This window comes from Syngnathoides biaculeatus, chromosome 17 (assembly GCF_019802595.1).
Source record: "Syngnathoides biaculeatus isolate LvHL_M chromosome 17, ASM1980259v1, whole genome shotgun sequence".
NCBI lineage: Eukaryota > Metazoa > Chordata > Actinopteri > Syngnathiformes > Syngnathidae > Syngnathoides > Syngnathoides biaculeatus.
The window spans coordinates 7,558,875-7,574,505 of NC_084656.1; the positions used below are offsets into that span (position 1 = coordinate 7,558,875).

The window sequence follows — 15,631 nt, forward strand, 5'->3', positions numbered from 1 at the left end:
CAATTATTTCACAAAGGTGTGTGTGCATGTTGGTGTGTGGAGGGAGGGGCATTCGGGGCCTGAATGTGTTGTAGTGCTCAGCGATTGCAGGGTAACTGAGTGTGAAATTAAAGAGACAGTGAGTGAGCGCATACTTGCACGTGTGTGCACGCACGTGTACACTCAGGCAGCAGACATAATGGTAGCATGCCTCATAGATACTCTTGAGTCAGAAAGAAAAACTGTCTCTCTCTCTCTCTCTCTCTCTCTCTCTCTCTCCTCTCTCTCTCTCTCTCTCTCTCTCTCTCTCTCTCTCTCTCTCTCTCTCTCTCACATATACGCACACACACTTTTTGACACATGAGACAGCATAATGGTGCCACTTCTCTTCTCACTCAATACTTAAAGCCAATCCTGATGATAACAGGTCTCGCTGCAGCTAATGGGGTCTGCTCTAAACCTCTCTCTTTTGTAAGGGCCACGGATAACTGTGATCTGAATCACATTCAAGACAGTAAATGAGCAGTATTAATTAGCATTATGATGAGCTAAATCGAGATATGAGTGATGACATTAAATTTGGTATGGATAGAAATGTGGGATTGATAGAAATGGATAAAAGCTGATTCTGATAACTACAACAAATAAGTGTGACAGGAAAGAGTTGAGAGAAACAAAATCAACAAAAGTTTCTCCTCCTACAATGATTACTGGATTAAATTTAACTACTATAGAACATCAGACTGTGCCTGAAAAGATACATACTTTTGATCCAACAATCCTTCTCTAGAAATCCCAAATCACTGCAAAGTTAAACTGCACCCAGGATACTGTCTTTGCATAGCTGGAAACTGGAACTAGTGAATTAGCCTGTATGTTGGAACACAAAAGTTATGTTTACAATGTTCTGATAAGTTTCCAGAATCTACAGTCACTCTCTTTGCTTTGTTATAACCTTACTGAATGTTTCCAGGGGCTCTGGACCGCTGTGTGATGGGTATAACTGCTGTAGAGATACTCAATGCCTGTGATGAGTTGGCTCCGGCCACCGTGGATGCCTTGGGCCATTCGGCAGTGAACCTGAAGCAGGCAATGACTCGCCGGAGCCTGGCGGCACTAAAGAATATGGCTCAGCACAAACTGCAAACACTTGCCACCAATCTGCTGGCGGCAGACAATGCTGACAAGGTACAATTACATTTTAATACTGTACACTAGAAAAGGAACTAGGGAGTAAGCATTGTGTTCTACAGTAATTAGATGGGTATCTTATTTGCTAATTGTCTGAATGAAAATCATTTGGTTTTGTTGCAATCCCACATACAGGGTTCGCACGCGGCCCTAAAAGTCCCTAAAAACCACTAAATTTTCGAAGGTGCATTTAGGGGCTCCTAAAAGACCTTAAAATCCGCGAAAACCGGTCAAGGCCCTAAAACGGCCTTAAATTAAAAAAAAAAAAAATCAAAGGGAGGACCTCTACCGCCAAAATTCTCCCTAAAAAAATAAATCTTTTATTTAAAAAAAAATAGCGATCCGTCTGGCATCGAAATCAGCCGGAAATTGTCAACGGAAGTCACCGTGTTGACAACTAGTCGCCATCTTGTCGATATTCCATTGTTTGTTTCTGTGAGTAGGCATTTCACTTCGTCTTCGTTACGACGTAGTGTAGTTCTTTCATCGACCCAACTTGTATCACGGGGAAGTGCATTTTTCAAGAAGCTTGGGTTGAAAGTAAGGAGTTTGGGAGCTGGGTTCGTCGAGATCCAAAAGATCGCCACATGTTTTACTGCCATCTGTGCAAGCAGAGTTACCAGCTTGAAAAGATGGGCGTCAAAGCGCTGGAGTCGCACCGGAAAAACAGGAGACACGCTGATTTGGCGAAGACTCCTTCATCTTCCGTTGGTATGAATCTGTTTCTAAAATATCAAGATAGTGAAGCATCAACTTCAGGCAGTGGTACGAGCAGTGCATGCGCACCAGGGATCGCAAAAAAACGCCTACTTTCATAACCGGTTTTAACCAAACAGCTGTAGCAAAAAAACGGTACCATAGTGGTGTTTAAATAATTCACCTGCGGGACCTCGAGTTGGGGTGCGGGGTTCCGCACGGACTGTTCTTGTTGTTGCTCTTCCGGAGTGACTAGTTCAGAGTTCCTCCCGTTATGCGAGTAGTGTTTTGATGTCTGCCAATAAAACAAGTTTACTCCTATACTTTGGAGCGTTTCCTCGATGCCATGTTTGATGTTTCTTTGATTTAACTGAATGTTCTTTTGAGTCCAACTTTACTCTAACAGCGAAACTTGAAAAAAGTGGAAATGATGTTGAAAAAATGGCGCAATGTGGAGTACCTGAACCGGAAAAAATGATTGGAAATTTTAACCGATTCCGAAAGTCCGATTACGGTTTCGGTTTTTAAAAAAACGAAAACCGGTTATAACCGGTTATTTGTAACCGGTTGCGATCCCTAATGCGCACCTACAGTTGTCCAGCCAGAAGTCAGGCTTTATGAACGTAGTTCAATACACGAAGACGGACTCGTTAAAAGCAGAGATCGTGTGGACTTTAAAAGTGATCTGCAGCCATTACAGTTACAAATCTTGTGAAAATAATTCGAAAGTGTTTGCAGTCATGTTCCCAGACAGTGACATTGCTAAAAACTACCACTGTGGGGAAAGGAAGACTTCGTACCTGGCTACATTTGGCATCGCTGCCCACTTTTCATCTCTACTGCCTCAAAGCCAAAAAAGCCAGAATAGAGACTGACATATCAACGCTTATTGAGAAAGCTGACAGGCTGTGTGTGGAGGCAGAAGAAAGGAGGAATCTGAGGTTTATCACCGAGGCCAATGCACTCAGAGGCAGAGCAAAGGACAAGAGAGCCACTTTGGCACCTCTGCGCCAACAAATAGAGGAGGCACTGGGTAGGCTCAAGGAGCTAAAGTCGGGGTGCTGAAACAGACATCAGGAGAAGACATTTGTGTATATAGTTGCAATTGTAGTTAGAATCTGTTCTTCTGTATACTGTTATGTGAAGACGTTGACAATGGACATATCATTGAGAACTACCACAAGGGGCGACAGGTGATCACTGTCACAGGTACTGAGGTACTGGAACAATTGATGAACCAAGAACGGTTGATGGGACCATTGGGTGAGTCTTTTTTCCTTACTCTTGATTTCCCACGATGGCCCTAAATTTTTCGTGTCAGCCCCTAAGAATGCCCCTAAAAAGCCCTTAAATTTTTTTGGTCAGACTGAGTATGAACCCTGCGATATGCAAAAGCTTTGCTCAAAATATGTTCGTGTAAATGTACGGTATTTATCCATCCATTTTCTTAGCCGCTTATCCTCTCACGGGTCGCAGGGTAGTGTTGGAGCCTATCCCAGCTGTCACTGGGCAGGAGGTACACCCTGAACTAGTTGCCAGCCAATCGCAGGGTTCATAGAGACAAACACCCGCCCTCACAATCACACCTAGGGCCAATTTAGAGTGTCCAATTAATGTTGCATGTTTTTGGGATGTAGTAGGAAACCGGAGTGACGGGAGAAAACCCACGCAGGCACGGGGAGAACATGCAAACGCCACACAGGGATGGCTGGGATTGAACCCGCGTCACCTTTTTAAAAATCCCCTTTTTAGATCATTTTGGTTTATTAATACATTTGAAATAGATATTCAACATTCCCACCTTTACAACTGACCTTTTTTCTTGAATTTTTTTTTTTTCTATGCTTTTAGACTGGAAACTGGGACTACGATTTTGTACTTAGTTCATTTGTAACTCCATTTCGAAACAAGGAAGACTATTGCCCTGCACCGTTAAGAAAGTTCAATTTGGTATGTGAATACAACTTTGCCCATCTCAATTAGGTTTCTGCCCACTAGTTGATGCTCATACAAAACGGCTGCAAGTTATGTTTACATAGAAGTCCAGGTTGAAACTTTGAACTAGTCATTCAACAATGATAAAGTACTGAACTTTATAGTGGAGTTGAACACCACGGGTGTGTAAAAACTAAACTTGACAGTTTTTTGAAGAAGATTAAGAGAAACTACCATCATACACACATGCATATCAAGTAGGTGCATGATGATCTCCAACAGATTTTTAATTGATTTGTGATTTCAGACTGATTCGTGGGTATAGAAAATATTCAGGCTCCCTTAAAAGTTACACTCCAGTCATTTGTTAAAATCATTTAAATTCATTTTTCCGTTGTTAATGTGCACGGAGAATCCCCCATTGACAGGGAAAAAAATGTAGATTTGTAGATTTATAAAACAAAAACTGACATCATGCAGCCATAAGTATTCAGACCCTTTGTTCATTGTTTAGTAGTAGCACCCTTTTGAACTAATAAAACCATGAGGCTTTTTGGGAATGATACATTAGATTTTTCACACCTGGAATTGAGGATCTTCCGTCATTCCTCGCAGATTGTCTCCAGTTCCGTCACATTATTGTTGTTTTCAGCTGGTTGTTACTATTGCACATATTTACCTCGATGTAGAATTCATTTTATCATCTGCGTTTTCATCCTTCTGGCTTGTCCTTTATTATCCCTTTGCTGGGTATCTTTTTCGTATTTGTTCCACTATATTTATTGGAGGCATCTCCCTGGATTTTCCGCTTGTAACGCCTCATAACAGCTCTCTTCTGAAAAGGCCAATGCATAACAGCTGCATTTTTCCTGCTTTCCTATAACAGAAATACATCAGATTTTGTTGTTGTTTTTTTTTGTTTGTTTTTGCTGTGGCCTCCCACCCCAGGGTCATTTCTCTCATAAAACTATAAACACCACCAGTCAAAACCATCCACCATCCCCTGTGTGAGTGGCTGTGTGTGCTTCCCAGCTGTGTGATGAAGGATAATGACCATGAAATGTCATACTATCAACACAAACACTACACCCAGTCAGCTCCAAGCCATCATCTCTGTTTATACTTTCACATTACAGTCAGGTGTAAGGAAGTCAATATGTGACTTTGGGTTTGTCCTCTGGTATTTCTGCTGAAGTGTGCTTTTGTTTTCTTTTTGTTTGAAGGAGGTACAGTATTGCTAGAGTGAAGAATAAAATAATAGATTTATTTTTACAATTGCTTTTGTCGTCTGGGATTATTCATTTTACGCTTGATATGCCATTTTAGTTCTGTTACTGTCAAATGGACAGGCTTTGTTCAGAGTTAGATATAATTGAAAATGCGTTTGGGTAATGGTGTTAACCTTAATTTGGAGCTTGTTTAAAAAAAAAAAATCTGAATATAGTTGTATATGAATTTTATACTTCAATTAATCTGTTAATCATACTCGTACAGAGTGTTGGTGGAATTTTAATACAAAATTGAAACAACAGACAAGATTAAAAAGTAAGTCATGAAAATATCTATGTTGAACTGCAAAACTGTTTTGTGTTGATAATGCAGATCAAGGTTTTAGGGGGGGATCAGCTTCACATTTCACATTTTGTGTTTTGGTAATATGGGGCTGGTCTGCATGGCCGATTCCCAAATTTATCATGGATTTAAAATGTATACTGTTTTTTTTTATCTCAATTTCTCAGAACTTCGCATTTTAACATTCTAAATTGGATTTAATTTGAGTTTTTATATATCAGAGACACGTTCACAATACTTGAGAATAATTTTCTTTTTGGATTTTTTTTCTGTGTCTGGTGTGTATCATAAGGACTCAGCAAGATAATGGGCTCATGCACAAATCCATCCATCCATTTTCAAAAGTGTTTTTCCTGGTTAGGGTCGTGGCTGCACTCACATTCACACTGTCACTGAGTAAAAACTGAACACAGCTTCCTGCACCAAAGTCAGGCGGGTTCACCATTACACCATCTGTGACCCAAGTGCAAAGCATTTTTAAATAACTCATTGATTCTAAGTCCCAGCAATGCACTTTTTGCATGTTATCTAAAAGAACATTTTTAGATAACTTCCCACATTCAATGCTGACGTTCTGTTTGGGACAAATTTGACTCATTTTAACATTTAGCAATGATTAAAAATGTAATTCTTTCACCCTGAAATGGAATGACTTTACATAAAATGAACCAAAATACACAAAAATGTACTTAAAAATGTAATGCATTTGTACTGGTGATACACAGACTACTGAAATAGATTTTAGATTTACAAGTGTTTGTAAATTAAGGAGTAGGGTGGTAATGGTGGGAATGTTGGAACTGTATAAACTATAAATGTGTGTATTCCCCCCCGCCCCCTTGAAATAGTAATAGCAGCATTTGAGCCGTGTTCCACCACATTTGCCCAGGTTCCTGCAGAAACCTGCAGCTCTTGATCTTTGAAGGGCCATGTGGGAATTTCAAAAATAGTCAAAGAATAAAACACTTTAAAAATGATCATACATCTTAAACATAAGGAACAGATGTCCTACAGAGGTCAGAGAGAGTCTTTGGCAGAAGTGAAATTTGCTGGTACCTGAAATGTAAAATTAAAGTATCAATTGATTATTTCATCATTTATATATTAATATGAGTTGTTCATATAATTTTAAAAGCTCTGTATTTCATCATTTCATACAAACTATCTATGAAGAGGAGCTTGCAAAATGAATGGTATTTGATTGTGTCATGAGCAAGCTTTTTAAATGTGAATTGTTGATTGTATTTTGTTAGTTTTCATACCTAACCAACAATACATTACTCCAATATCACAATCTAGTTTCTTCTGGTTTATGGTGTACAAAATAAATGCAATGAAAAAAGGCCATCAAAGCTAAATATGTATTCTTCATTTGTAAGCTCTGTCATTATTTGTCCTTACATGTGTGCAATAGGTCCCTCAATCTTTAGGTGGCAGTGTTCATCCATTGGAACATTGACACAGCTACCAGGAAGAAAGTGCTGTTTTATTTATTGTTCTTTCTTTCATCCTACAATAACTGTATTTCTAGGATGAATGATTTAAAAAAATACATATATTCATGGGTATAACTGCGTCATTACTTATTTTACGGATTAATCATTTTCCGAATGCTCGTCTACTCAATAGTCGGTGTATTGTGCCAGTTATGTGTTGTTATAATTGTGAGCAATAAATAGATAACAACCTGCTTATAAGACAACAGTATCTCCTCAAAATGTAATGTAAACAGTTTCTTGATTTTAGGATTTCTTCAGGGTTTTCAGAAGAGTGACAGCAATATGATCTTCGTGATTTTAAGATTGATCTCCCATGTCTCACTTATTCACTGGTTTTACAAATTTTAGAGTTTTCAATATTTCCCTCCTCTTTAGGGAAACCTACCCAAATACTCTCACAACGCACTGGTGGTCCAAGCAATGAAGACCAACCTCACGGACCCTGACATGCATGTCCTATTCTTTGACGTGGAAGCAGTGATCATCCAGTTGCTGACAGAAGAAGCTCAGAGGCCAAATCCCATGCTGGTGTCCCCTGAGACGCTTCAAAAAAGCCAAGCTGGGGCTGACAAGGGAGGCTCTTTCCTGGCCAACAAGATTTTCAAGCAGGTCATGAAGAGATGCGCAACAATCCAGAATTAACATTTTACATTTTCATAAATTTTAAATTTGGTTTTTAACATTTCAAATTTCAGATGGAAATATCACATTTCTGTAAATCAAGTCAACACATAATCTGTTTGAAATCAACTGGACCTGTTGTACAAAAGCTACAAAATACAAAAGTAAAAGTTAACTTATGCTCATTTTAAAGAAACTGCTAATTCACTGGTGTAACTGAATGGGAGAATATGGCAATTTATTTGCACAAGTGCCATAACTCAATTATGTAAGAACTGGTATATGATATAGTATAGTAGAATTGTATGACATAATGTAAGTGGCAATGCTTTAGTCTCATACATAAAATAAAATGATGGAAGGAATAAATGTCTTAATCCAGACTGGTTGGAGACAGTTGAAGTGAGACGTTTACATACACTGTGCTGAAACACACATTTAATTTTTTTGTCTCACTATCTAAAGTCAAATTAGACAAAACCTCTCCTGTTTTAGGTCAGTCAGGATCACCAAAATTATTGAATTTTAAATGTCACAATAATGAGAGATAGTATGGACTTTATTTTCTTCGAGGTCGAAAGTTTACATACTTTTAATTTGTCTAGAGTAGCATTTCTTTTAAACTCCATGATTTGGGTCAAACATTTTGGGTAACAAACATTACAACAAAATTCTGACAGTACTCTGCTGAATCCTGGCCTTTTCCTCCTGATAGAATTGACGTAACTAAGTCAGGTTTGTTGGTTGCCTTGCTACCACACTCCTTTTCAGATCTGCCCACAAATTTTCAATGGGATTCAGATTAGTGCTTTGTAATGGTTACTTCAAGACATTGACTTTATCCTCAAGCCACTTTTTAACCATTTTCTCAGTATGCTTTGGGTCATTGTTCATTTGGAAGACCCATTTCCTCCCAAGTTTTAGCATCCTGGCTAATGTCTTCAGACGTTGCCTTAATATCTCCATGTAATATTCTTTTTGAAGATGCTGTCTATTTTATGCAAAGCTGCAGTTCCTGACAGCCCTACAACATGATTTTGCCACTTCTATCCTTCACAGTTGGTATGGTGTTCTCAGGTCTACAAGCTTCCCACTTTTTTCCCCTGGTATAACATTGATCATTCTGAAATAGAGAATAAATTAACCATCTCTATCTTAATCCAGCATCCTCACAAAGTCTTTATCTTATGTTCTGCGGTTGATTCACACATTTTGGACCACAAAACTTAAAAAAAAAAAAAAAAAAATCATGTCTAGGACACGGAGCCTGTCTCCTTCCTGGCGCTGTGATGGCTGAACATTCCCAAGATGTTTATAACCGCGTATAATTGCTTGAACCGATGTATGTCACCTTCAAGCATCTGGAAATTAAAGATGAGCCAGAATTGTGGAGCTCCATGATTCTTTCTCTGATTTCTTGATTGATTTCTTTTGATTTTTCCCTTCATTTAAAAAAAGGAATGAGTGTTTGAGGTATGGCCGTAAATACTGTACATCCCCAGGTGTGCTGTCAGTTAATTCACATGTCAGTTAACCTATCAGGACCTTCCAAAGCCATGACCTCGCCATCTCTGTTTCCCCATGGTCACTAACGACAGTACTTTTTGTGGACGTCAACTTTTTAACATCAGAAAATAATATAAAATTCTGTAATAAATTCCGTTTGTCATTATTGGGGCATTTAATAAAATTAAATAATTTTGGTGATTCAGACTGAAACAGGAAAGGTTTAGTCTGATTTGACTTCAGACAGTGAGACAAAAAAAAAGAGTGTATGTAAACCTCTGGCTTCAACTATATTCCATCTGGAGCAGACTTCTTACATCATATGACAAGTACATTGACCTTTAAAGATGTAGTTTAAAACACTTCTATTAATGTGTATTATAAAATAGGTAAAGGAAACTATGAAAGAGACCATTAAGGAGCACCTGCTGGATGAAGATGAGGAAGAGGAGGAGGAGATGAGAAGGCGTGAGGAGAAATCAAAGTCACTGAGTCTTCTGGAGTACAACCTGACAATGGACACAGCCAAACTCTTCATGTCCTGTTTGCATGCCTGGGGCCTGAACGAGCAGCTGGATGGTATCTGTCTCGAGAGACTCGGCATGCTCAGGCCTCACTGCCCCATCTCTTTTGGCTTAATCTCCAGAGGAGGTCACATGTCCCTCATGCTGCCCACCTTTAAGGTATGTACCAATCCTCCCCATTGCTTGCTGTATCCAAAATTTAACACCGAGCAAATCTTCCTTGGGGAACATTGTTTTCTGGGTGAAGATTTTTTCCCTTTTTACAGATGGGCTTTTAACGTGATTAAATTGATTACCCTTGATTAACGTTATGAAAATAAACCATCAATTAATCGAGGATATTATTGTATTTATTTTTTAATAGGACATGGTATCCCTTTGTCCCAACCTCTGTTTAAATGATATTATTGAGTTGAAAAGGATCATGTTACCCAGTGGAGTTGCTCAATAATAGTTTGTTTGGATGTTGCAATATTTTTTTTACCAGTTGACTGAGTATATATATACAATGCATCTGCTTGTCACAACCAAGTAGTTCTCTCAAATTGCTTCCAGACGCAATTAGTCAAAAATTTCAACTCCCATCCTCAACAAGCAAATAATTGATCAATAAGTGGATCACTTATGCAATCATGGAGTTTACCCCTAGTTTGTGTAATAGTCCAATATTGGGTAAACATCAATAAACAACTATTACTTGCCCATATGTTGGTCAGGATTGGTAGAACATAAATTAATAAATCACTTTATGTAACAATGTGGTACTTGACTGCAAGAATGGTAGAAAATAAGTTTTAGACCCATCCAATTCCTTCACTGCTTATCGTCATCTCATGTTTGAGTTGAATCCTGACCTGGACGTGGGGCATAGTACACCCTGAGCTTTCAACATCCAAACGCAGGGCACATAAAGTTGAAGCCAGACGATTACATACACTGTGCAAAAACACATTTTTTTTTGTCCCCACTGTCTGAAGTCAAATCAGTCTAAACCTGTCTTGTTTCAGACCAATCAGGTACACCAAAATTATTTAATCTTGTTAAATGCCACAGTAATGAGAGAATTTCTGAGAGAATTTGATGTTATTTTCTTTAAGGTCAAAAGTTTAAATACATTTCCTTCGTCTCAAGTACTTTTTCCTGTTGAACTGCGTTACTTGGGTTAAATGTTTTGGGTAACAGTGGGTGTGACAGGATTTTTCTGCAATGTGCTGTCCTCAAAGCTGATGCAGCTTCCATTTCCAACAATCCTCTTATTTTGCAGAAATGCCACACATTTCGTTTCCTTGTTGAAAGTTATTGACGTGGTTTCATGGACGTTTCCCTCATCCTTATGTCTTTATGTAGCAGACCGTCGATTCATTCACGCCATAATGGCATGCCACAAAAGCGTAACTTCTGAGTGTCTTGCGTGTTCAAATAAAAAAAAAAACTGAATTTGTTGAATTACCAATTAGATTCGTTTCCCTTCTTAGTGCTTTTGTGGTCTGGGATATTTGAAGTTCAGGAAATAACCTTGGATCTGCTTTCACCATCACCTACCTGTTTTTGGTTCATTTATTCTCCATTTGTCAGGAGTCTTTGCTGCGGCAGTTGTCCCTTGCAACAGGTCGGAAGCTGACGTTGTCAGACATTGTTGGCAAGGGGACATACGGTGTGTCAAGGGCGGTCACTACACAGCACCTCCTGTCCGTTATCTCTCTGGCCAACACTCTGATGGGCATGACCAATGCCACCTTTGTGGGTGAGCACATGAAGAAGGGACCATCCAGGTAACTCAAACAAACCCAAATGATGCTTTCAAACTATCACATACCTGATTACTTGAAGCAATGTGTTCTGGCATGTTGGGGATGCGGGTTACGTATATAGTTGCAACAGGCATGCAGTCTACACCACTGATTACATTTCAGAAGGAAAATACTTCACTTTTGCAAAAACACTGGATTCACAGTACACAAACACAGGAGGCTACACACACATATGGTAATATCACTAGATAACATTCAGCCAAGTCTGTGGAATTTGTTCAAAGCTGTTTATTTGGCCTGCCTGAGTTCTCATTGTACTACAACTGATTTAACACCAAAGGCTGTTGGCCAGCTGCTCTAATACCACTGTTCCAATTATCAACTCTACACACACACGCACATAAAAACATTAACTTCCTGTTACATTATAATATCTTAATGATAACATTTCTGTGGATTAATCTTAGCCAGCTTTCCTGCAGGGACTAGGGACTTCAAGGGCTTGGTTTACAAAGATCCCAACTAATAGGTGCTGCAGATTTCTATGAGTTGTCGGTGTGTGGGTTGTGTACGATCTACAATGCAATCTCTTACTAAAACCCAGACACAAGAAAATCCAGAGCGGAAAGGAGTTTTGTCGCTTGTCATGTGGCATATTTTTTTCTTGTGACTGGCTTAAAGTTAGCTGCTGAATAGATGATAAATTTTAAAATTGTTGACACGATCAGAAAAGAGCTGTTCCCCGATGCCTCTCATTTTGTCTGTGTGTCATTGTTTTGCACTGTGGTGCAGGTTTGCGCCTACCTTTCTGACGTGGCATTCAACAATGCAAAAATCAACACCGCCAATTACTCTGTTTAATCAAGCACCTTGCGCTTGCTAACTTAATCTATTCTGCTTGGTATTTGCAAATTCACCCATTATGTGAAGCTGTTCATTGGAAAAAAAAAAAATAATGGAGGCTTCTATCTCCTCCACTCGTTACATCCATTAATGGCACATGTTTCAACTTATCAGTATAAAAGACACCTCTCCACAACTTCAAAACAATCACACTCTAAATTCCACTGACAAAGACCAAAAAGTTGTCAAAGGACTCCAGAAACAACATTGAAGACCAACTCCAGGCTGGGAAGACTGAATCTGCAATAGGTAAGCAGCTTGGTGTGTTATGGTTCTGATTTCCTACATTTCAGAACTCGGGTTGGTAGGTAGGGTTTTTTTTACAAAAATTTTTTACTCTGTCTCCAGCACATCGTGCTGCCATTTCCTTGTCAGTTCTCGTTAATGCAGGCTCTCTTGTGCATAACAAGATCAAAATTCATGAATGCTCGGTCCAAAAAATATGAAACAATGTCAAAAATCGGACATGCCAGAACATGAAAACATGACTTGATATGGGTCAGTCCCACTGTGATATGGGACGAAGGAGTTCTGCTAGCTAATGCTTGTGAACACACATGCATATACACAAAACAATCTGGCAACAAGTGGCATGAAGAACAAGGCTCAAATACACAACGTAATCAGTCCGCACGAGGAAGGAACCCCGTCGTCTGCCGCAGCTACTGTCAATCACCCAACTTAACTCTTAACTGGTGGAGAATCACACGCTTGACATATTTATTACATGGTGTAAAAATGTTAGGGTCGGTGAGAATTTTTAGGGTCGGTCAGGAAATCAAAACCTTTAAAGCCTTATTGGAAAATGGAAAACATACAAAATAATTTCCCTTGATTTGGGGCTCCACACAAGATCTCACCCCGTGGGATCAAAATAATCACAAGAACAGTGAGCAAATACCCCAGAGCCACATGGGGGGACCTAGTGAATGACCTGCAGGGAGATTGACTACAGTAACGGTAGTAACACTACCCACCTAGGGACTCAAATCCTGGAGTGCCAAAGGGTCTCCCTGCTTCAGCCAGTACATGTCCAGCTTCATCTGAGTTTTGTTAAAGAGCATTCAGATAATCCAGAAAAGGTTTGAGATAATGTCATAGTTTTTAGGGAAAGTCATCATCTTTTTATGATGTTAACCTTCATTTTCATGGTAATTGCTTTTCTTTTGGCTGGACCAGTATTGCTAAAAAACCTAACTTCTTTTGGGCCATCATGTGTAAAAAGGTGGGTAAATTTTAAATTTTCAAAATATTCCTGCTGCACAAATAATGAAGCATTATTCATTAGCTAAGCCGAAACACTATGGTGCTGGGGACAAAATGGCAGATGAGACACGGGCGTCGTAAAGTCGAAATGTTGTAGGTCCACGACGTTGTAACTTGAGCACTCCCTGTATTTAAAAAAAAAAACATTTTAATTTGTGCAAAATCTTTCCTCGGTTTTGCCATCACTACAATTCCATTCATATGATGTGTACACAATATAGTAGATATCTCCAAAAGTTAGTTTCCTTTGGCATGTTGAGGCACAAGATTGTACCCACATTACAAATTCAATAGACTGAGCAAACAAATGCCCTATTTCGTGTGTGTGTGTGCCTGTGTAAGTGTGCGTGTGTGTAGACGGTGTGTGCGTGTCCGTTTTTTGTGCTCTCCCAGCTTTCTCCTGCCCATTCTTTTAATATTTCATGCCTTGTCTTTGTGATCCTCTCCGAGGCCTCCCAGACCAGGAGGAACCCCGGAGATTCCTCGTAGGACGCCGGGCACACCTCCTCAGACCTCCAACCCGGCACTACAAGCTCAGATCAAACAAGGTAACTACAAAAGGAGGGGGCGCTTGCTTTCCACACCCATGGGGCCCTGCGGGGACTTTGGGGGAGAGGCTGTGGCTCAAAATGTAACTATTGGCAATAAATTCCACAGAGACCTCAATAAAATATCACAGTAGGAAGCTGTTGGTGTTTTCTTATTCAGGGGGTCTTTTTAAATGCTCTGTCATTTTTTCAAGTTAGAGGTCTTAACAGCTGGAGTTTAGACCTAAAAATTGTTTCTAAGAAACACCATTTCACCATTTTTTTTCCTTGTTAAAAAAAAAACATGAATTGTATTTATGAATTCAACTACTTAAAAAAATGTACATCTTGTGCACCACAATTTTATTGAGCATATTCTTTTAATTGTATTTATTCAACAGACCAGTAAAATATTGTTAGTAACTGTTTTTGCCACTCAAAAGTTCAGATCTAATATGTTTCATTTCACATATAACTTGTATGATTGTTTGCCAACAAGTGTGGAAAATATTTTTATATTCTTCTGCCTTGAGAGTTTGTCATGACACATTTGCTGCAGATGAAACACAAAAAATAGATATTCTTGTCACTGTTATAATTAAGTGTTTTAAAAGAGTATTAGAAGAAAAATTATTAGGAGAGAAATATTTTTATCGGGAGGGAAAAATACCCTGTACAAACCTCCAAAAGTGTGATTTTAAGGGAAAAAATAAAGTACTGGAACTTTTTTTCTGGTTCACTATAGGTGACATTGTAACCATCTGTCACCATCTGCCAACCACACGTGCACACATGTTCACTTGTCTAGCACAATACCTGCACATTTGTTTATACACACACACACACACACACACACACACACACACACATGCCTTGGATGGCAACTTGTGTTTTTGGTGGGAGGGAATAGGGTTTTGTGCTATTGTTATGGTCTAATGGGGTGAAGCGTGACAAGCGCGTGGACTGGTTTGCGCCACACTCCTATTCATGTCCATTCAGAAGGACTACTTGGCCATGACCTCTGCTCAGAGAGGCCACTCAAATCAAGTGTGCGGGTGCGTGCGTGTGTGTCTGTGTGATGTGTGCTAATAACTCATCACAATGTCCCTATCCAAAAAATGTAGAGCCTCCTGAAATCCGACTACAACCAATTCTTAAACAAAGAACATTTTTCTTCCTGCTTCTTGCAAAAAGTACTGCATCAACATCACTCCAACATTATTCCAAAACATTTTCTTCATTCCTGTCCTGATTGCCAAATGTTAAGGAAGAAATTACCAACAATCAGTAAACTGACAAACAAAACTACCTCACATTGACTTCCATAGTTATTTTTATTGTATTTATTTTTTTTTTTTACACACAGTTTTGCTATGCCTTGCTTATCCATGTTAATACTTATCAGTGGATTAGGCCATCACTATTTTTAAACTGCATTTCCTAATTTACCATATTTGACATGTATTAGACAACTGTATTAATATTTTTAATAATTTACCATTATTCTGCGCAGCTAATCTACAAGGTTTCAGACAGTGGGATGGTTGTTAACAGTCATTAGTTAGATTAATCATGTACCCTAAATGGATATAATTTTCCCCTCGCTTGTCCTGGCAAACTGCTGACCACTACGCTAAAGTGTCCACAACAATTATTATTTT

The 15,631-nt window shown here is 39.0% G+C and overlaps 1 protein-coding gene across 3 annotated transcripts in view; it reads left to right on the forward strand.

Annotated features, from left to right (window-relative positions):
- The window catches only part of LOC133515256 (WD repeat-containing protein 7), a 159,759-nt gene that overhangs the window by 26,346 nt on the left and 117,782 nt on the right, over positions 1-15,631 (forward strand). For all 3 annotated transcript variants that reach the window (XM_061847621.1, XM_061847620.1, XM_061847622.1), the window contains exons 15-19: positions 953-1,167; positions 7,248-7,481; positions 9,389-9,682; positions 11,099-11,295; positions 13,894-13,991. In XM_061847621.1, coding sequence (XP_061703605.1) covers positions 953-1,167; positions 7,248-7,481; positions 9,389-9,682; positions 11,099-11,295; positions 13,894-13,991 — 1,038 coding nt within the window. The remainder of the gene's footprint in view (positions 1-952; positions 1,168-7,247; positions 7,482-9,388; positions 9,683-11,098; positions 11,296-13,893; positions 13,992-15,631) is intronic.